Source organism: Capricornis sumatraensis, chromosome 8 (assembly GCF_032405125.1).
Source record: "Capricornis sumatraensis isolate serow.1 chromosome 8, serow.2, whole genome shotgun sequence".
NCBI lineage: Eukaryota > Metazoa > Chordata > Mammalia > Artiodactyla > Bovidae > Capricornis > Capricornis sumatraensis.
The window spans coordinates 87,003,957-87,025,521 of NC_091076.1; the positions used below are offsets into that span (position 1 = coordinate 87,003,957).

Below are 21,565 nucleotides of genomic sequence, written 5' to 3' on the forward strand. Positions count from 1 at the left end.
GCTTGAATAATCTTCCTTATCTTTAACATCGTATTTGTTCAAACAAGAAAATTTAACCCTTTAAACCTAAAGTGAGGTTTATAAACCAGAAGATTCTATTTTTTTAATCTAAATTCTAACTGTTTTTTGAGGACGCCCAGTTCCACTCTTGTTGGAGAATTATATATATAGTAACTCTAACTGCTAAAGAAGAGTCCTGTTACAGAGCATACGAAATGGCAAATGTGAAAGCAGAATCTTAGCAACCAAAAGGAATCAAATGTGATAACAAGAGTTCATGCTATTAAATATTTAACTTATGCTCACCATGTATTTCTCTTTTTGTTCTTTGCTTAGCCCAGAATTTCTTTTCTTCCTGAGTTCAGCAACCTTTTCCTTATATCGCAACTGCCTCTCTGATGGTGCCTAAAAAGGAAAAGGAGAAAATTGAGAAGCTAGCTAGAAAACTCATCATGTAATTAAGTCTCTAAATGAAAGTAACATACACCAAAGAAAGGGTAGAGGGAAAAACGGTGGCGGTGGGATGCAGTCTATTACAGCCGCACTGTGAACGCTGCAGTGATTTTTAAACTCCAAATGGGGTTCCCTCGTCACATAGACCACTACCCTGTCAGTTAAGATGAGGTCAGGAAATGTACTTTCTTTAATGTTAATCCAAATGGAATATAGATTAAGGATGGAAACAACAGGAATAAAATAAAGATCATTTCAATTCATTAGGCATTTATTGAATGCTTACTGCTTTCCAAGCACTAATACGGAAAATGAATAAAAATTTAAAAACGGAATAAGAATAGAACCCAAGATAAACAATGAAGAGAAGTGTAGCCACCTCTTACTGAGTGCTTATTACCTGCCAAGCACTGAGGACAGGTACTTTACATGCATAATTTAGCTGACTACACTGCCAGGTAGGTGTTATTCAAGGAAATAAAATTGAGAGAAGTTAGCTGACCTGCCTAAGACCACACAGCTAGAGTAACAGAATCGCAGTATTCAAATCCAGACCTGTCTGGCTCCAAAGTCAAATTTCTCCCTGTCACCATGCCTCCTCTGCTATCCACTTACAATCTAACCACAAAAACAGACATCCATATGATGAGCTATGAGTATATAAAATGTGCCAAAACCTAAACTAACATTCTGAGAATTACAAATAGGAATACATGAGGAAGAAATTCATTAATGGTACAAGATTTGGGAAGAATTCTGACACAAGGCCTTGAAGGAAAAACACAATCTCTTCTTGGTAAAAGTATAGAGTTCTAGGCAGAAAAACAGCAAGAAAAAACACCAAAGGCATTCGAGGGCAGGGGAGGGGACAAGGAATGAAGTATAATCAATGTGCATGAATGTTCAGAGAGACAGAAAGGTAAGAGCAAAGCAGCATCTTGGAATTCAACAGAAAAGAAAAGTAGAAGAAAAATGACATAATCAACAAGCATCAATGCTAAGAAAAAGTCACTGGTGCCATTGGAAATATACCAGCAGAGTAAAGGGGCCTGAAAGTAAATTATAATGGGTTAGAAAGTAGATGGAAATGAGGATACAGAGCAGAGAATGTAATCTTTCAAATAATCAAGATTACCTATTATTATCACAAGTAGCATGATTCCTTCATGATGTACAAGTTTTGTTTCTAGAAAATTTACTATTTGGAAAAAGCACTGTTTCTAAGTTTATGACTGAAGACCACTTATGAACACACAGCACAGGAAACAAGAGGCGTGGACATAGCTACAACCGTCATGGGGCAGACAGAATCCAAGACTTGGCTCTCCAACTGTGAACGGCCAGAGCTTTAGCAAGGCCCATACCTGGTGCCTGGTTGCATGCCTGTTGTTGTCATCTTGCCTGTGGGACAGCATCCTTTCTTCTATCTGCTTATCCCGGCTCTGTGCTCTCACCTGCAACCATCAACAACGTCAATCAATCCACCTGCTTCTAAGACTATGTTCACTTAAAGCGTAAGAATACAGCAGTAATCCCTTGAATTTACACTGTACTTTTACTTTCAAAGGGTCTTCACATTAGCACAATCTGTATAAGAAACAGATAAGGCAAGCTTCATATTCTGTTTTCTCAGCCATTATCCGAGAATCAGAAAGTGACATAATTACACCTGGATGGTGGTAAAGCTAGGATTTTAACTAAGGCTGATGACTGAGCCTCTTTCCACTGTGCAATGCTAAGTGTGAGGAAGTGTAAGAACAGAGTAAAGAAGTACAAAGAAAAGGTTAGATACTTGAGATCAAGTCTAAAGGGAAACTTAACTACATTTATGACCTTAGATAAACCACTTTCGATTGCCAATAGTCTCAGATACATCTACTGGGCAGTGAGGACTCATATCCAACTGCCTATTTCACATCAACACTAAAACTCAACATGGTCAAAACAGGGCGACTAACACTCTCCCACAAATCTGCTCCACCCCAAAATTCCTCTATAGCAATAAATAGTAACACTTTTTAAACAACCGATCAGGTCAAAAACTTGGACATCAATCATGTTTGATTCTTCTCTTCTCTCCCACCTCACATGATATTCATCAGCAAGTCTATCAGGCTGCCCCTCTCCAAAACACATCCTGAGTCCAACCAATTCTGACCATCTCTACTGACAACAGTCCAAGCCACCATCTACTGCCTGAACCTCAGAGTAGCCTTCCCACAAGTCTACCCCGTGTCAACTCTTTCCCCCTCCAGTTCATTCTCCACATACCAGCAAGCTGTGATTTTTCAAGTGTTCTGGTATTTTGCTAAAGCCCTCTGAATGCTTCCCATGGCTGTCAGAACAAAAGCATACTCCTTTTGCCAAAGCCTACAGGCCCTTCATGATCTGGATCCTACTTCTTCATTTCCTATCACATTTCAGCCACACTGGCCTACTTTCCATCCTTCAAACCCAACCTTTTTCCCCACCTCACAGCCTTTGAGCTTACCCATCCTTCTACTCTAGCATCTAGACACAACTGCCTCTTTGCCATCACCCACAACTCAGATAAAATGTCTTTCTCCATAGCCCAAGCAAAAGCAGTGCCACCGCCACCTCCAAAACAGTCACTCTCTGTTTAGTCTTTTTGTTTCTCACAACATTTACCACTAAATGAAATCCATACTAATTTTCTATGTTGATTATACCTCTCCCCATGAAAATGTAAACTCACTGAATACGGTCTTTTGACTGAATAAAAATGGTAATATTGCGGATTGCAATCATTTATCAGTAAAGTCAGAGTAATTCTGTGCATGCCAAGTATTTTAAAAACTCTGGGGCTTTTAATAAATGTGAGGAATTAGTCTAATGTTTCCATTTGAGATTCTAAAAAATACTCCTGATCCTCTAACCACATGGTCCAGTAGTAAAGATGGACTACCCTGAGTCTGATTCCCTTTGTAACAGAGACCACAAAAGAGTAAAGTTCAAGAAATATGTTTCTTTTTCCAAAATTTTCTTCCCCAAACTGAAAAATTGTCTTTCTTTTTTTAAATAAACTGCTTAAGGCAACATGTTCATACTGCTATCATCCAACAATTTTATACCTTAGGAAGACTTTTATGTAAAACCATCCATAGTATTAGATCATTACATTTAAAGACAAGCAGTAACAGACAACTCCCAAAAAACAGGGATCAGAGTTATTTTCAGAGAAAGAAGCACCTAATGCTTTGTCAGCTTCTGAAGAAGAAGATGGAAGAGCTATTCCTATTTTGATCTGGTCTCACACTAACAGGAAGATAATGGCAAGACCTACCACTTCTACAGTCAGCAGAATAAACTGCCTTGCTTTTAAGAGAAAGTTGAGATGAAGGATAAAAAGGGTAAGAGTCCACAAACTCAAAATTCACGTTAAGTACCGAAAGTATAATACTTTACTGAAAAGACTAAACACAACACGTAAAAAAGCTTTCCCTCCTGTGGTCCACTTGTAAATAAGAGAACACATTCCTGAATCAGGGAGGATTAACGTTAACTAGGGAATCTCATTTTTCTCAGGAGGAATCTGGCCCAGACAGGAATAAACCTGTTATACTGGCCTTGTTAGCAAAATAATCACCACAAAAGCAACAATTAATACTTTGGTCTAACCAACCTGGATACCCTATCCAAATACTACCTGAGCAATGTGTTTAATTAATAACATTTTTAACTTGTTTGCCCATAATTCGTTTTTTGGTTCCTCCTTGGTAGCAACAATCCAGACAGATCCATACAAAATAGGGTCTTAGGTTCTACTCTTAAATTCATTATTTCAGATTCCAAAAGTTATTTAGAACTGTATTTTTCAAGACTGTAAGACAAGAATTAGCCAAGAAAAGGTATGACTGAGAGTAACAAAAAGGAAAAGTATTCCATAGAAGTAGACAAAGAGGAAGAGAATTTAGAAAAACCTTTAAAAAGTAAAATATCTTCATAGATATGTAAGAGAAACTAATGCATAAATACTGAGATCACATATTTATGCAAATTATTCCTTAGTGGAAAAGGTCCCTAGCAATCTTTGAAGAAAATTTTCAAAAGAGAATATTGATGCAATTAGAGGGTGACGTTCCAAATATTCCATAGATAATCCCTTTGTTAATTTCTCAAAGCACTCCTTACAGACAATAATTCTTTTACTAGTCTGTTTTCCTTTCTTTAAACACAGCGGTTTAATAATGTCTCCTCCACTAGTATGTAAGAACAAGGACCCTGCCCATCTTGTTCACACTGTATCCCCATTGTTTAGCCAAGTGCCTGGCAAACGGTAAGCACTCAATAAGTATATGGTGAATAAATGACAACATAATTACCTTGCATTCATCAGCTGAGAGATTATGATAGAGAGGGCATCCTGATATGGAGAAATGTCTCTCGTGTTTTCCTGTAAGGTGTCCTGTTAAAAGAAGAAAAAACTTAACCTCAAGATGAAAGATCTAAGCTTGGAAAGTAATAGTTTTCACTAAAATAAACCTTTATTTACGACACCATTTTTATCAAATATGTCTGATTACAGATTAAATCCATCAAAGGTAAGGGTCATAACTTGCACCCATAATAAATTCTTTTCTTCTACAGGTTGGACCTAACCATATCTGAACATATTTGCATATATTCAATATAAATTGTAGTTCCTTCTTTTCTGATCACGTATTTCTCAAATTCCAAAATGTCAGAAACCCATAAATTTACTTAAAATGCACAAAGTTATAAGCAAGAATATTTTCTTTTGGTAGAACTTAACTTTCCTATGCTAAACTGATCAAGTCATATGTATAGTAAGTGTGCTTTCTACTGTGCAATGTTATCCAATCTAAACTGAACTTCTTACAATAACCAAAAGAAAATGGAGATGGAAGTGGTCTTTTCTAACATATGAGGAAATATACTTTGGTAATTCTGGATCAGATTAAATATATTCATTTTTGTGGAGGGGTGGCTGATTCTGTTTAAAGATTTAGGCTTCTTTTATAATCAAACTTTTAAATTATTGCTATTTTGTTTTTAAAATACATAATCAAACTTTTAAACAGGTAGTTTGTGCAAGAGAAAGAAGGAAAAATATTAGAAAAGATAATACCGAAAGCTCTTTTTTATCTAAAGGGGTATTTATTTTTCTGTTTTTCACATGGTTTGTGAAAATACACAGGTAATTATTTCATTTTTATATGTCTCTTCAATCAAAACATTCATCAAACATCTAAGACAGATGGTGAGACAATGCTAACGAGATAAATTAGCTAAGTTAAACTGCAAATCTACAAAATTCTTTCATGGAAAAAAGACATTTAATTTGTAGTAAAGGAGACATTTAAAAGAGATTTAAAAATTATACAAGATTTATAGAGTAAGCTTTAAAAGGTAGCAAAAAAGTCAGACACGACTGAGTGACTTCCCTTTCACTTTTCACTTTCATGCATTGGAGAAGGAAATGGCAACCCACTCCAGTGTTCTTGCCTGGAGAATCCCAGGGACGGGGGAGGCTTGTGGGCTGCAGTCTATGGGGTCACACAGAGTTGGACACAACTGAAGTGACTTAGCAGCAGCAGCAGCAGTAGCAGCAACAGGGAACTCCCTGGTGGTCCAGTGGTTAGGACTCTGCATCCTCACTGCCAAGGGCCCAGGGTTGATCCCTGGTTGGGGAACTAAAATCCCGCAAGCTGGGCAGAGCGGCCAAAAAATACATAAACAAACAAATAAAGGGTAAAAAAACAGTGCAAGTATTGCGGGAGAGGAGAATTAATACAGGGCTTTACAGGTGGCACTAGTGGTAAAGAATCCACCTGCCAATGCAGGAGATGTAAGAGATGTGGGTTTGATCCCCAGGTCAGGAAGATCTCCTGGAGGAGGAAATGGCAACCTTCTCCAATACTCTTGCTTGGAAATTCCACAGACAGAGGAGCCTGGCAGGTTACAGTCCAGGAGGTCACAAAGAGTTGGTCATGACTGAGTACACATACACCAGAACAAGACAAGAGTTAATACAATAATATGCTGGGTGCCATTTCTCCAAGACTATATTATTTAAAATCCTGCCTGCCAATACAGGAGATGTAAGAGAGACACGGGTTCAATCCCTAGGTCAGGAAGATCTTCTGCAGAAGGAAACTGCAACACACTCCCGTATTCTTGCCTGGAGAATCCCATGGACAGAGGGGCCTGGCGATCTACCGTTCATAGGACCGCAGAGTTGGACACAACTGAAGCAACTTAGCACAGCACAGCACATGTTATTAAAAATGCAATCTTAGAGATCCACACATTTATCTTAGACACCAAAGACTACCCTCAGTGATCAAATACTATGTACAAAATGTAAAGTATCATGGCTCTAGCAAGCCTTTTAGATATTATGCATCTATCTATAACTTCTGAATAAGTTATTCAAGTTTGTTTTATTTTATAATATGTAAACTAAAACCAATCTGCCTATATTAAAAGTTTATAAATGACAGCTGTTCTATTAACCTAGCAATTCCACTGCTATGAATTCATCCAATAGATTTCTAGAAAGACACTAAAATATTATACATGCATACAAGGCTATCATTAGAGTACTGTTCTAAATAGCTTTGAAAAGAAGCTAAAAAATGAGAAACAATATAAATATCAATCAATATAGGGCAATTCAAGTAATTTCTGAACTTTCAAATATAATGGAATTCTCTATATCCTTTAAACAAGAGGGACCTCTGAGTGCCAACAATGTAAAATATCTAAGATGTCAAACCAATCATCGTTTATATTCCTTTTTATAAGTAACAACAGAGAAAGAAATATATGTGCACATATACATGTGTTATGTTTGTATAGGAACTTACTAGAAGTATTCATACATGACTACCAATAGTAGTTTTTATACCTAGGACATATTCTGGGGATATGAATAAAGGAGAACTTTTACTTAGCATTCAAGCCCTCCTGTAGGGTTTTAATTTTTCACAAGGACATCATACTTTCATACCAAAAAAACCCAAAAAAAACCAACCCACCCTCAAACCTAATGACATTGTTTTGGCTACGATGAGGAGTGGAGCAGGATCAAGAACCACTGCAGAAGCTCAAGTCCATACTTTCCAAGCTTCACCTGACATTAAAACCAAAAGTCAAAGTAAACTTTCCTATGATGCAAAAGATTAATTTTTACCCTCCGGTCTACCACATTAAGAGTACTGCGTTCAGGGCATAAATAACACTTAAATCAGACCTCTACTCTAACCTCATCTCCTCCTCCCCATTGTGGTCTATCTGCCCAGGCATACTGGCCCCTAAAGCATTCCTCAAGGTGGCTAAGCACTCTCCTGCCCCAGACCCTGTCCACTTGCTGTTCCCTCTGCCCATAATGCTTATCTCCCATATACTCAAATGGTTCACTCTCAATTATTTCAGGTTTCTGCTCAAATATCAGCATATCAGAGTGGCTTTCCCTACACAGGCACGCTTGTGTGTAGGTGCAGTATCCTACCCCTCACAGCACACATCTCTAGCGGATTATGTGTTATACATCTGTCTGTCTTCCCCAGTTAGACCACAAGCTACAAGAGGCAGGGAATTTGACATGATCACAACTTCACCCCCAGAATTTAAAACAGTGCCTGCACCAGGAAAACATTCAGTAGGCACTGAATGACTGATTAAACAGTACATAAAATAAATGGGACAATTTAAGGATGCGTGGACAGCAACAAGCAGAGTTGAAAATTCCTTCTCTTGCTGTGTGGCAAGGAGATCCTCTTAAAGTATATTAGCTATCTCTTGCATTAGTATTTGTGCAATACCATCTATTCTTAGTTTTTCATTATTTACCTCAAGGAAATTGACTTAGGTCTGAAACAACTACCTCAAGTAACAACTGGTACAGCATCCAGGGGAACTCTGCTCTAGTTATGCATTTGATGGGTTGAAATTACCTAAGAAACTGCTGCTAAGACCAAGAAAGGATCCAAATACTAGGGAAAACATACTGGTAGTCTGCAAAGCAGCAACTTTCTCTGTTCTACCTTTTTTCTGAACCTGGAGGCCACATTCAACTGCTAAATTGATAGACAGAAAGAGAGGCCCACTGTCTTCCAATCAGCACCTTCCAACTCTAGACAAGAGTTTAGACCAACATCTGCACCTAAGCTCACTTAAAGGACACACGGAAGATTTTTAAAACATTACTAGAATCCCTCAGTAAGGAGAAAAAATAACCCTTAAGGAAACAATGATATAATTCATCTATCTGAGAAGAAATATTTATCTAGTTTATACTTCCTAAGCATACAAAGCCACAAGACCTAAAAGTCACAAAAGGTCAAGGTCTCATCTATACTCCTCACCTTCAGTGCCTCTTGACCAAAAAAACTGTTTTTCTCATTTCCTTAATAGCTATGGCCATATAACCATAATTTATTCACCTTACACTCTACTAGTCCTCGGTACACTTGAACTATGCACCATACAATGAGGTATTTGGAGATAACTGACATTCTGTTTTGTTTTTGTTGGAAAAATGAAAGAACTTTTCACTGGGAAGAGTTCTCAATAAACTGAATGGTGCATCATAGTTAATTTCCTTGTAACCAAATCTGTTATTATGGACAATAAGCCAAGAAGCAGGAATGCTTTTATCCAAGTGAACAATCCAGTGTTATCCTAAGCAGTGGTCATTGAAGAGCCTAAGAAGCTAAGTTGCAATGGAGCCCTAAACATTTCTGAGTGATCCTAATTCCAGAGAGAGAGAAAACCACACAATCCACAGGGTCATGGGGGGGCACTTACCTAGGGAGTTACAGCCTGGTGTAGGACACTTCATATTGAAATTGTAGCTTTCGTGGAAGCGGCGGCGCTTAGGGCGATGAGAGAGATCACTGCCCGAGTCCTTCAGGGACATGTCCTTGGCAATGCTCTCATCATGAGACACGTTGGGGCTGGAGATGTCGATGTCAGATTCAGAAGAAGGGGCATTTCCAGTTGGCGTTCGAGGTGGAGACTCATCATGATCAGCTGTATTTTTAGTTTCTAAAGTAAAACAATTGGTAAAACTCATGAACGGAGTTTATTTTACTTAAGAGGGTTATTACATTCAGAAGAGTTTACAGGCTTCCCAAGATCCTCTTCCTGTGATTTAACCAGGAACTTTTGCCATTTATCTGCCATAAAACTAAATGGAAAATGAAGACAAACTAATAACAGCATTCCTCTTCTGCAACTTTAAATTCTGACTAAAATTCCATTTGAGGTTTACATGATACATTTCACTAATTTGTGCTTCTCCTAAGCCCCAAATCATGAATAATCAAACCTGGATGGAAATAAACTTTTAAAAAAACATTATCATCCTACTCTCTTGCTGGGAGATACATAGGATTGAATATAAATGAAAATGATTCTTTCTGGATGAAATTGAACATACCTGGTGTGAGTGTGAAGGAGAAGGCAATGGCACCCCACTCCAGTACTCTTGCCTGGAAAATTCCATGGACGGAGGAGCCTGGTAGGCTGCAGTCCATGGGGTCACTAAGAGTCAGACACGACTGAGCAACTTCACTTTGACTTTTCACTTTCATGCACTGGAGAAGGAAATGGCAACCCACTCCAGTATTGTTGCCTGGAGAATCTCAGAGATAGGGGAGCCCGGTGGGTTGCCGTCTATGGGGTCACACAGAGTCAGACACGACTGAAGTGACTCAGCAGTAGCAGTGAGTGTGAAAGGACTTGACTCTGAATCAGGTGTTGCAAACCAAATGCCTACTAGTGCTGAGCAAGGCCAAATCAAGAGCCAACTGTCTCTCTCAAAGGGATAACTACTATTCAGTTCTAATCAGTTATGTGGTGAATGGCCACCTAATGTTCCCAGAGCTTTCCATTTTTCAAAAGAAACTAGTAACTCATGTTTTTACATAGAATCTTTGTTTTTTCAAATATTGGCCACTTTTTTTTTAAGAAAGTAAATATGATGCCATCAAACCAACAGTCCATGTTGGCAGGCTAGAAGTTCGGTAGTCCATAGTCTTGGCTCTAAGGCCTCTGATTTGGCCTGGTGAATCACAGCCTCAGTAGCCTACCATTCATTCCCCATTACTGACAGTCATTCCTCCTCAGAACTTCAGAGATAAATGGACCCATAAGCACAACTGTAAGAAAATCTGCTTTAAGCCTTCTTCATCTGTGAGTAAGAGGTCGTCAGTTTCTTTTGCCTACTGCAAGCCAGATCAAATAATAATCCAGCTACTCTGGACCTCAAGAATAGCAGAGTATCAAACTGTCCTCAGCAAGAGGTAAGAAAGGAATCAGACAAACTGCAATCACCTAGCTGAATTTTGTACTGGGCATCTATCTGCAGCAGCTCCAAGCCTCTTATAAGAGGAAACTGATTAGATCCTCTCTGTAATGACTCCAAATCACCCATACCCACTCACCTCTATCTGAGAAGTCAACCGCTTGTTCAGTTTCTGAGCCAGATGAACGAGTCTGCCGAAGCGGGTATTTTTTCGGAGTCACTGGAGTAGGCTGCTGCTGACTACGGGTCACTCTCCTGGTAGAGTAAGCAGGCTCCTCAGTGCCAAAGGACTGCAAATTTCGAACAGGACTGGAATCTGATCCCGATTTTAAAAATAATAAAACAATTAAAGAAAAAAGAAATAAATCTGTTTTATATTCCATTAGTGTGACTTATTAGCATGTAGGTTCTCCTAAATATAAGCAACATAGAGACGGCAGAGAGGTACAGTACAGCACAGAACTAATGGCTTAGGCACTGGAATCAAGATTGAATGTAATTCAATTCCACTTCATCATACTAAACTAGTTGGGCATACTGGGCAAGTTAATCTCTCCAAGCCTATTTCCTGATCTATTTTAAAAAAAGGGAAAATACTAGTAACACATTCCTCATACATTTGCTGTGAGAAATAAGTGAAATAACTCACATAAGGGACTTAATAAGATCCTTAGATATCTAAACGTAGTGCTTTATAAATATTAGCTACATGCTCTTTCTTCCTTTAACCCACCAGAAAAGAGATACTCTACTACTAAAGATATATATCTTTAGTAGTTCTGAGGAGGAATGACTGTCAGTAATGGCGAATGAATGGTAGGCTACTGAGGCTGTGATTCACCAGGCCAAATCAGAGGCCTTAGAGCCAAGACTATGGACTACTGAACTTCTAGTCTGCCAACAAGGACTGTTGGTTTGATGGCATCATATTTACTTTCTTAAAAAAAAGTGGCCAATATTTGAAAAAACAAAGATTCTATGTAAAAACATGAAAAACCAATATTTCCTTTCTTTAAGGACCTTTTTTTCTTCCTAATTACCCTGTCTGACACTCTAATAAAACAAAATAATACTAGATTCATAAAGGGTAAGGCAAGGATACAACTTAAAAAATTTTTGGATGCAAAAATCTATTCTGAAGCAGCCAACAGTTCTTTTACATCTCCAATCTAAAGATACTTACAGGAATAAAACCAATTCAGAAGTTAAAGTCTATTTTAAACAAAAAAAAGATCCTAATATGTAAATCTTACAGATTCTTCAAAGAAAACTGAAATTCTCAAACTCTTGTGTAAAAGTTAGCACACAGCTCAGTTTTCAGTTTGTGTATCTCCAAGGGGCTCCATTTACAATGTAGCCTACATTTTGTTTTAGAAAGGGCCATCTTCATGTTTGGGAATGCGTGTAAGAATTAAAGATTTTAAAATTAAAAAAAAAAAAATAGAAAGGGCCATCTAACATGAATCATACTGTGAATGGTGTCCTCAGGAGTTGTGTAACTTACTGGTGACAAAGTGTAACTAGAAAGAGACCAAGGGATCAGGTATTAGGTTGGTGCAAAAGTAACTTTCGTTTTGCATTGCTGAACTTTGCTGTTTGATATTGGAATACATTCTTAAATATATGTGGTTATGTTATGCATCATTTTAATGCATATTTCTTGCTTTATTTTTTTTTGCTAATGACTTATTACTTGCTGTTTATTTTTAGACTATAGAAATGATGTTAGATGAAAAGCAAATTCAAGCAATTTTTTAATTTGAGCTCAAAATTGGTCATAAAGCAGCAGAGACAACTCACACATCAACAGTGCACTTGGCCCAGGAACTGCTAATGAACGTACAGTGCAGTGGTGGTTCAGTTTTGCAAAGGAAGACAAGAGCCTTCAAGATGAGGAACGCAATGGTTGGCCATCAGGTGACAGCAACCAATAGAGAGCTGATCCTCTTACGAATACACAAGAAATTGCCCAAGAACTCAACATTGACTACTCTATGGTCATTTGGCATTTGAAGCAAATTAGAAACATGAAAAAGTTTGGTAAGTGGGTGCCTTATGAGTTGACCAAAAATTTTAAAAACTGTCATTCTGAAGTGTTGTCTTCTCTATGCAACAAGGAACCATTTCTTGATTGGATTATGACCTGTGACTTGGCGACAAAAAGTGGATTTTATACGACAACCAGTGACCAACCAGGTTAGTGGTTGGACAGAGAAGCTCCCAAGCACTTCCCAAAGCCAAACTTGCATCAAAAGAAGGTCACAGTCACTGTTTGGTGGCCTATTGTGGGTGTCTGATCCACTACAGCTTTCTGAAACCATTACATCTGAGAAGTATAGTCAGCAAATCAATGAGATGCACTGAAAACCGCAACACCTGCAACCAATGTTGGCCAAGAGACTTCTCCTCTACTACAATGCTTGGTCACCCGTCACACCACCAATGCTTCAAAAGTTGAACAAACTGGGCTACAAAGCTTTGATTCATCCACTATATTCATCTGACCTCTCACTAACAAATTACCACTTCTTCAAGCATTTTGACAACTTTCTGCAGGAAAAATGCTTCCACAATCAGCAGGAGGCAAAAAGTGCTTTTCAAGAGTTCACTGAATTCTAAAGTATGGATTTTTACACTACACAAATAAATTTATTTCTTGTTTGCAATAATGTGTTCATTGTAATGGTTCCTATTTTGATTAATAAAGGTGTGTTTGAGCTTAGTTACAATGATTTAAAATTCACAGTCCGAAACCACAATTACTTTTGCACCAACCTAGTAGTAGATGGCACTTCAAAACGATCCTTTTTTAGATTTGTGGTCAACTCATGAGGCACTCACTTATCGAGCTTTTACACCTTTCCAATTTGCTTCAAATGCCAAACAATTGTAGAACAAGCCACACTGAGTTCTTGGTTAACTTCTTCATGGAGTTCTAAGAGGATCAGCTTCTATGATTGCTCTCAACTGGTCTCTGTCACCTTCTAATGGCTGGTCACTGCGCTCCTCATCTTGAAGGCCTTTGCAAAATTTCTTGAACTACTACTGCACTGAATGTTCATTAGCAGTTCCTGGGCCAAATGTGTTGCTGATGTTGCAAACTGTCTCTGCTGCTTTATGACCCATTTTGAATTTGAACAAGAAAATCGCTCAAATCTGCTTTTTGTCTAACATCATCTCCACAGTCTAAAATACATATAAAGATAAACAGCAAATAATAACTCATTAGCAAAAACATAAAGCAAGAAATGCGCATTGAAATAAGATAACCACTTTTATTTAAGAATGTATTCCAGTATCAAATGGCAAAATTCGACAATGCAAAACTGCAATTACTTTTGCACCAACCTAATAATTCCTAGTTATTTTGAATATTTACAACTTTCAGCTGTCCAGTGCATGGCCAATTACTTTACAAGAACACTTACACACAATCTGTTGCATATACTATACCCTCTGCCTATAATACCACTTTTCCATTTTCAACTTGTAAATTCCTACTTAGATCCTTTAAGATTTCCACCTCTGGACTTTCACAGTACTCTGTGCCAACCTCTCTCAAAGCCCACTCCACAATGCATTATCATATCAGTTTACATCCTGCACTATACTGTAAGCACCTTGAGGGCAAGAAGTCTGATTTTTCTATCATGGTATTCCAGAACATAGCATAGTACCTCAATTATAGTAGCCATTTATCAATATTCCCATTGTACCAAAAGATAAAAACTTAAAGTTGCGAAATCAAGACATCTATACTTCAGCTCAAATATTAGATTCAAAAATAAAGAACAGTTGCTAAAAGAGAATGTTTCCACCTTCTTGCTTGAAAAAAATAGATGTTTTTCTCTTATTCTGCAACATGCTCATACAGCAATAACCAAATCAATACTATTTAAGTGATCAAAGTATTTTATATTTTCCTTCTTAATTTACTATCTCTCTTAATTGATCGTCGTTTTCTGCATTGATTACAAATTTCTGTCTTTCCCAGAGAATCCCAGAGCAGAGCCAGGAGAGTCAGGGATACCCTCCAAATCTAAGCCCAGATGGCCAACTGCACTACAGAACCTTCCAAAACCAAGATTTCCCATTCTCTACTACCAAAGCAAAATTCTGGGTATTTACAATTGACAGCTGGTCAACTGTTTCTTTTTATTAACTGTACCTGACTATACTGTATAATTAAACATGGTTTTAGAAGTACTGGGACTTTTTTGCGGCCCAGCTGGTAAAGAATCTGCCTACAATGTGGGAGACCTGGGTTTGATCCCTGGGTTGATCAAAGAAGATCAACCTAGAAGATCCCCTGGAGAAGGGAGAGACTATCCACTCCAGTATTTTAGCCTAGAGAATTCCATGGACTCTACAGTCCATGGGGTCACAAAGAGTCTGACACGACTGAGCAACTTTCACTTCACTTCACTTCAAAGTACTGGGCCTCCTACAATAACAAGTTCTTCAAGAGACCACTTGAAGTCCCTAGGCCTAAACCACTTTTAGGAAGTGAAAAGATAACACTCTCATTTTACTGATTGGGAAACTGTAATCTATGAAAAATTAAATGACTCAGGACATTCATGTTTCACATATCTATTAAACCAGACACGGTTCTTTTGGGTCTACAAATCAGACAGTTCCCCAAATGGAACCATTTTAAACACGTGATACTTTGCAGTCATTTATTCTGTATTTTACCAGATTCTGTCATCAACATTCAGACAAGGGACCAGTTTCCACATTTACCAGCACAATAATACAATGTCCAATAAGCTGTGAGGTGTGATCATGAAAAAGGAAGCTGCCTTTTACCTTGGGAACTCTGGCTTAGCCGGGCTGAAGAGCGGGTGACTCGAGCAGATCGCCGGGATGTGCCATCACTTTCTGAACTATCTGTATGCTCAAGATCTGTAGAAAAATCGGAATCTTCGGTTCCATCTGAACTACTCCCTGCATTCCTCTGTAACACCATAGGTTCAAATATTAGCACAGAAACATTTACTCTGGGTTTCAATTAACACTGGAAATAAAACAGACTGTAATGCTGATAACACCAAGTTCAAACCTTCCTTTTATTTACTTAAATGCAACAACTGACAAATAATGCACCTTTATAAATACAGGAGAAGAATTCTTGCTGTATTATTATAATTCTAAAACAAGTTCATTAGGTCAGTACCACAAACTTTAATAAAGTATTTTACTCAAAACAGTCTGATTGACATAAAACATGTACTTACAGTAACTCAAAGGTAATGAGAAAAATGTTAGTGCTAGACCCCACTGAACTTTATTGTAGCTTTTGTTCAAAGTTTCCATGAACAGCTATTACATTTTTAAAAACCACACATGAATTCAAAATGTCATGGTCCTAAAAGAACTTAGGGGCAAAGAGAGTAATATCCTTTTTTCTTTATGTTATCTACTTTTAAAGTTTCTTCACTTGAATGCCAAAAGTGCTTTAAGAAAGGGGGGAAGGGAGTGACTTGAACATAAAGATTTATATGTAAGCATAAACAGAAGGTTGGAGAAGGCAAAGGCAACCCACTCTGGTACTCTTGCCTCGAAAATCCCATGGACAGAGGAGCCTGGTAGGCTGCAGTCCATGGGGTCACTAAGAGTCAGACACGACTGAGTGACTTCACTTTCACGCATTGGAGAAGGAAATGGCAACCCACTCCAGTGTTCTTGCCTGGAGAATCCCAGGGACGGGGGAGCCTGGTGGGCTGCTGTCTATAGGGTGGCACAGAGTCGGACATGACTGAAGCGACTTAGCAGCAGTAGCAGTAGCAAACAGAAGGTTTTTAAAAATCACCTTTTCAATTAATAATTATTTGCCAATTGTTAGCCTTCTGAGGCATGTTAGCCAGAGATAACTTTCATCAACTTCGCTAATAAAAGTATTAACTTTTATTAACACTATACCTTTTACTAAACCAGAAAGAGAAACATATTTGCTAAAAAAAAAAAACAACCAAAAAACACTAAAGCTTCAAATTACTGATATATGTTCTTTATTCAAAATCCTAAGCACCAATTGTTTAGAATTCATAACCTTTTAGATTTTTGGAAAGAGAAAAATTTGCATACATCTGCAAATAATAATCTTTCTGCAGCAAAATTTATAAACATTCACACTAAATGAGACACACAAAAACTGTAAATCGCCTCAGGACAGTTTATGCCACCAAATAAGCTACTAAAAAGCATACATTTTCACAAGTTCTCTGTATTTGGGAACTGCAGAAAGAACTGTGGGCCTATTCCAAGGCACCAGTACTACTGTTGCATTTGGTGAGCCTTAATATAAATACCACCTATCAATGTACATCACTGTAGGAGACATTAAAAAGTATAATACTTGAAAGCCTCTGGGAAGAGAAACAATTCTGCAGAAATGAACAAAAATACAATAAACTTTCCAAATATTCCAAGGCTAATCTGCCCAGATACTGAGTAGAGGCTCCAGAGACAGTCACAGAAAATTGGCAGAATAAAAGGGGAGTCTTAAAATTCACCCAGTCCAATTACTCAGATATTGAATCCCTGATTATCTCTGACCATCACCTTCCCGGCTTGATCATGGAATTGAGTTCTTCTCTCCCGCCTTTTACTAATCTACTTCCCATCTTACTCCATAGTAGACTTAATTGCTCTCTCACTTTCGTGCCATTAAGCTTTGTCTATTACTGCCAAGTAGAGAATTTACTAGATCCTTTCAAGTTATTTACGAGTCTTGTTTTCCCCATCAGACTCAGATTTCCTTAAGCCAAGGATCATGCCTAATTAATTTCTAAATCCCCAGCAGCCAGCAGGTAGCAAGCAGTCAATAAACATTTGTTGAATTAGATTTGTTCTGGAGTCCCGGCTCTGCATTGCCTAATTGAGTGGCTCGGGGTACTCCATTAAGCCTGTTTGTTTAGCTGAGAAAAGAAGGGGTGGGGTGTCCCTAGGTGATCTCATAAACCCCATCTAATTTTAGAAAGTTTCTGATTTAACGAACTGCATTTTGTAGGCGCTAGCTAAGCAGACAAGGAAAAATCACAGCTTAGGAGCAACAGGCCAGAGTGAGATCCCTGGGGAGTGGGCGCTGGTTTTCCACCACCCAGTTCTCGGCTTTGTTCTGTCCCCCGCGGGGAAAGAAAGGATGCTCCAAAACTCTGCCTCTGTGAGCATCATCAGACGGAAGGGAGGGGATTCGAGCCACCCAACCGCGGTCCCGATAAACCGCGCCCCAACAGGAAAGACTGGCAGGCCTAGCCAATCAAGAGAGGAGAGATCGTTCTCTACGGCCTGTCGGACAGCGATAGAGCCGGGCCCATACACCGCCCCCACACGCGGGGAGGTGACCGTTGAGCCCAAATGGGCGGTGTCACCAGCCAATCAATATGTTTCTAGACGTTTCAGCGACCAATTAACGAGAAGAACGCCTCCGAGCCAGGCAAGCAGAGGGCGGGAATAGTTGCAACCATAGGCCGAGGCCAGGGTCGGGCCCACATTTTTCTGTTGGGTATGGACAGAAGAGGGTTGCTAAGCTAGGTTCGGGGGAGCGGGAAGTTGGAACCCAACCATTATGAGGCGTGGCCAACTGCGTCATGTTTCTCAAACGACTATCCTTAGAAACCCGCCATCCCTCCCGTCCTGTTCCTCTCACCTTCCTTCGAGGCATTGCCGGCTGCTGCGGCCCGACGGTTATGATTCGGGCAGCGGCGGCAGCAGCAGGAACGGTGGCTCCGGCGGGCTCCGTGGCGGCCTGTGTAGCAGTCCCAATCCTGCGGACGATCCCAAGTGCCTCCTGCTTCTCAGCGTCTAGAGCCTTCTGCGCAGGCGCCGCGGGCTGAGGCGCTTTTTCCTCCACTTCCGGCTGGGGTTTGCGTCACATGACGTTCGGGTCAAAGAGGATGCTGGGAGGTTCGTTACCCTGGTGAGGCTACTGGCCGCCATTTTGGACTTGGGCAGGAAGTGGCTCCGGTGGTGGAAAGTGGGGCCAGCCAAGTTTAGTTAGGGGAATGGCACCCTTTGTAGGCGTAGGTAGCCATTCCTGTTTGGGGCAGAAGCCAGACAATTGAAGTTAAAGGTTCTCATCTTTACTTAGGGCAAAATTTCCCTTCCTGGTCGTTTTAATTTCTGAAGTCGAGGAAGGAAAGCCCCAGAATCCATCAGGTTGCTGAGATTTAACCCTTTCGTCGCCGAATTGGCTAAAGGACGTTTCCGTTTATGGGCATAAACTCAAAGTTGGGAAGGGATATTTTGCAGATGAAACAATTTTAACAGCTATCCTGTGTCAAAATGGTGAGGAATGGGAGCTCGGGAAAGGAACGAAAGGGTAGCGTCCATCGCCAGGAAGTTTCTTGTCTGGTAGAGGAGACATTGTCCTTGCCCTTTAGCAAACATCAAGTAGATTAATTCGTTCAATCGCGAAAGGAGACCGAACCATTCTCCAGAAGCTGTAGCTCCAAAGAAGAGCCAGTTTAGCTCTGTGGTGAGCACCCGTCTCCTTACCCCATCCTGTATGGTTATGAGCGCCTTGGGTGGCCCGCAGGATTGAGAATGTGTGTGCATCTGTGTGCGCCAGAGCCACAGAAGCGTTGAACTTCATGAGCCCAAGTGACCTCTCGAAATTCAGCTGCTTCAGCCAACAGTTGAGGGACGGAGGAACAGGAAGGAATATTTTTAGTAAAGCTGGATCTCGGGCACTGATTTTTAAATAATAGTGAGGGAGCCTCGAAAGAAGAAGCTGTGGAAGATGTAAGGCTAGACGAGTTTAAAGGCAGGGAAGTGGATAGCAGACGATGAGGATTTGAGTGAGTGAGTGAAAGTCGCTCAGTCGTGTCCGACTCTGCGACCCCAAGGGCTGTAGTCCGTGGAATTCTCCAGGCCGGAATACTGGAACGGGTACCCTTTTTCTTCTCCAGGGGATGTTCCAACCCAGGGATCGAACCCAGGTCTCCCGCATTGCAGGCGAATTCTTTAGCGGCTGAGCCACAAGGGAAGCCCGTTGAGGATTTAGCCTTGCTAAAAGAAGAGCCTTGAGAAGACCAAGGCTTGACCCGGAGCGCATGGGTGGGATCCAGGCAGGCTCAGTCGTTAATTTAGGATCATCTGATTGATGTGCTAAACAGAGGACTCTGAAGGATTGAAGTTCCAGACCCTTAGTTTACACTCTCCTTGGAGATATTCTGCGTGCTTAATCCCTCAGTCGTGTGTGACTCTTTGCGACCCCATGCACTGCAGCCTGCCAGGCTCCTCTGTCCAGGAGGAACTCAGTCAGGTCTCCCACCTTACAGGTGGATTCTTTACCATCTGAGCCACCAGGGAGATATTCTAGGCTAATGTTAAGGCACACAGCTTTTGGTATTTTGTTTTTATTATTTTAGCTTTTAGTCTTTACTATAGATACCTTTGAATAACTTACTTAGTTTGAAGTGCACATAAGATCTTATTTGGAAAGGGCTCCTGCTTATTCTTCGTTTGTATCCCCTCAGGACTTAAGCATTTAATTTCACACTATTACTTTTATTCTGCACTTACTGGTATGTTCCTAAGGTTATTTTTTAGTGTTCTGGCTCCCCAGCTGTTGGTAAGGAGATCTTATGTTAAGAGCATGTCTCACTTCTTTAATACCATCCTTAATAGTGCTCAGTCCATTCTATGCTGTGCTTAGTCCCTCAGTCGTGTGCAACTCGTTGCGTTCCCATGGACTGTAGCCCGCCAGGCTCTTCTGTCCATGGCATTTCTCAGGCAAGAATACTGGAGGGGGTTGCCATTTCCTTTTCCAGGGGATCTTCCTGACTCAGGGATGGAACACATCTTTTGCATTGACAGACGTGTCCAGCATTGGCAGATGTGTCCTGCATTGGCAGATGGATTCTTTACCACTAGCGCCACCTGTGAAGCCTACAGTAAATTCTTCCTGGTCAACCATAATATGTTTACTGTTTCACGGTCTGAATGTATAGCACTCAAAGATGGTGAAGTATGCCTCCCTGGAAATTAGTATCTTAGAGTAAAATCTTATCCCGACTTAACTATTCATCATACAAACACCAACATTACAGATGTTCAACATTAATTAATCACTTACACTGAATTTTCAAACACTGCAGCCAGCACTAAAAGAGTTTATGGTTTCATTTACACATGGTTCTTGCCCTTGGAAAGTATACCCTCTAGCAAAAAGATGGAAAAACTAACACCAGTGGGATAGAAATGTGATCGTAAGAAAAGTGTGTACTAAAGATGAAAAACACCTAGGTATGTTTAGGATGGAGAGGGGGAAATCCTGAAAGCTTTTTCTCTCTTCCTTTCTTTTTCTGAACTACACATAATCTTTACTTTGTTATTTTCATCATGACACAGTTATCACTCGAAGCAGGAACTGATGTTGGTTTCATCAGTTACCTTTTACCAGTTGCCTGCTGCCTGTCTCATCTGCCAGACTTCACATAGGTAGCTCCACTGTTCTTCTTGCCTTTACACTTTCATACAGGCTTTTCTTCCTGCCCTGATGCATCGCTCAGCCTTCTTTAATACTTTCTTCCGAAGGCCTTTCCTGACATTCTTTCTAAGGTATTAGGGCACAGTGATGTCTGTTACTCTGCACTTGCTGCTTTATATGTACTTTTTCTTATACAGCTTGGTAGATGCGCTGTTTCCCTCACTCTGTGCCTAACAAGCAATAGGAAAAGAACTCCTACGTATTTTATTCATCAGCTCTTCTAGTGTCCAACACAGGGCTTTGATGTCAGATTTAGATTTGAATTTCAGCTCTGTCACCTTCTGTCTGCATTGCTCTTGGACAAGTTATAAAATTTCCCT

The 21,565-nt window shown here is 39.9% G+C and overlaps 2 protein-coding genes across 8 annotated transcripts in view; one reads left to right on the top strand and one right to left on the bottom strand.

The window, feature by feature from the left end:
* Positions 1-18,521, bottom strand: part of KAT7 (lysine acetyltransferase 7) — a 35,976-nt gene extending 17,455 nt beyond the window's left edge. For 2 of the 7 annotated variants that reach the window (XM_068975882.1, XM_068975880.1), the window contains exons 1-7: positions 18,402-18,521; positions 15,560-15,707; positions 10,887-11,063; positions 9,247-9,486; positions 4,797-4,879; positions 1,818-1,907; positions 307-405 (exon numbers count right to left, since the gene is read on the bottom strand). In XM_068975882.1, coding sequence (XP_068831983.1) covers positions 307-405; positions 1,818-1,907; positions 4,797-4,879; positions 9,247-9,486; positions 10,887-11,063; positions 15,560-15,707; positions 18,402-18,416 — 852 coding nt within the window. In that variant the 5' untranslated portion in view covers positions 18,417-18,521. The remainder of the gene's footprint in view (positions 1-306; positions 406-1,817; positions 1,908-4,796; positions 4,880-9,246; positions 9,487-10,886; positions 11,064-15,559; positions 15,708-18,401) is intronic. The other 5 variants (XM_068975883.1, XM_068975881.1, XM_068975885.1 and 2 more) reach the window with 5 other exon arrangements.
* The window catches only part of PHB1 (prohibitin 1), a 444,472-nt gene that overhangs the window by 65,570 nt on the left and 357,337 nt on the right, over positions 1-21,565 (top strand). The window lies entirely within an intron of this gene.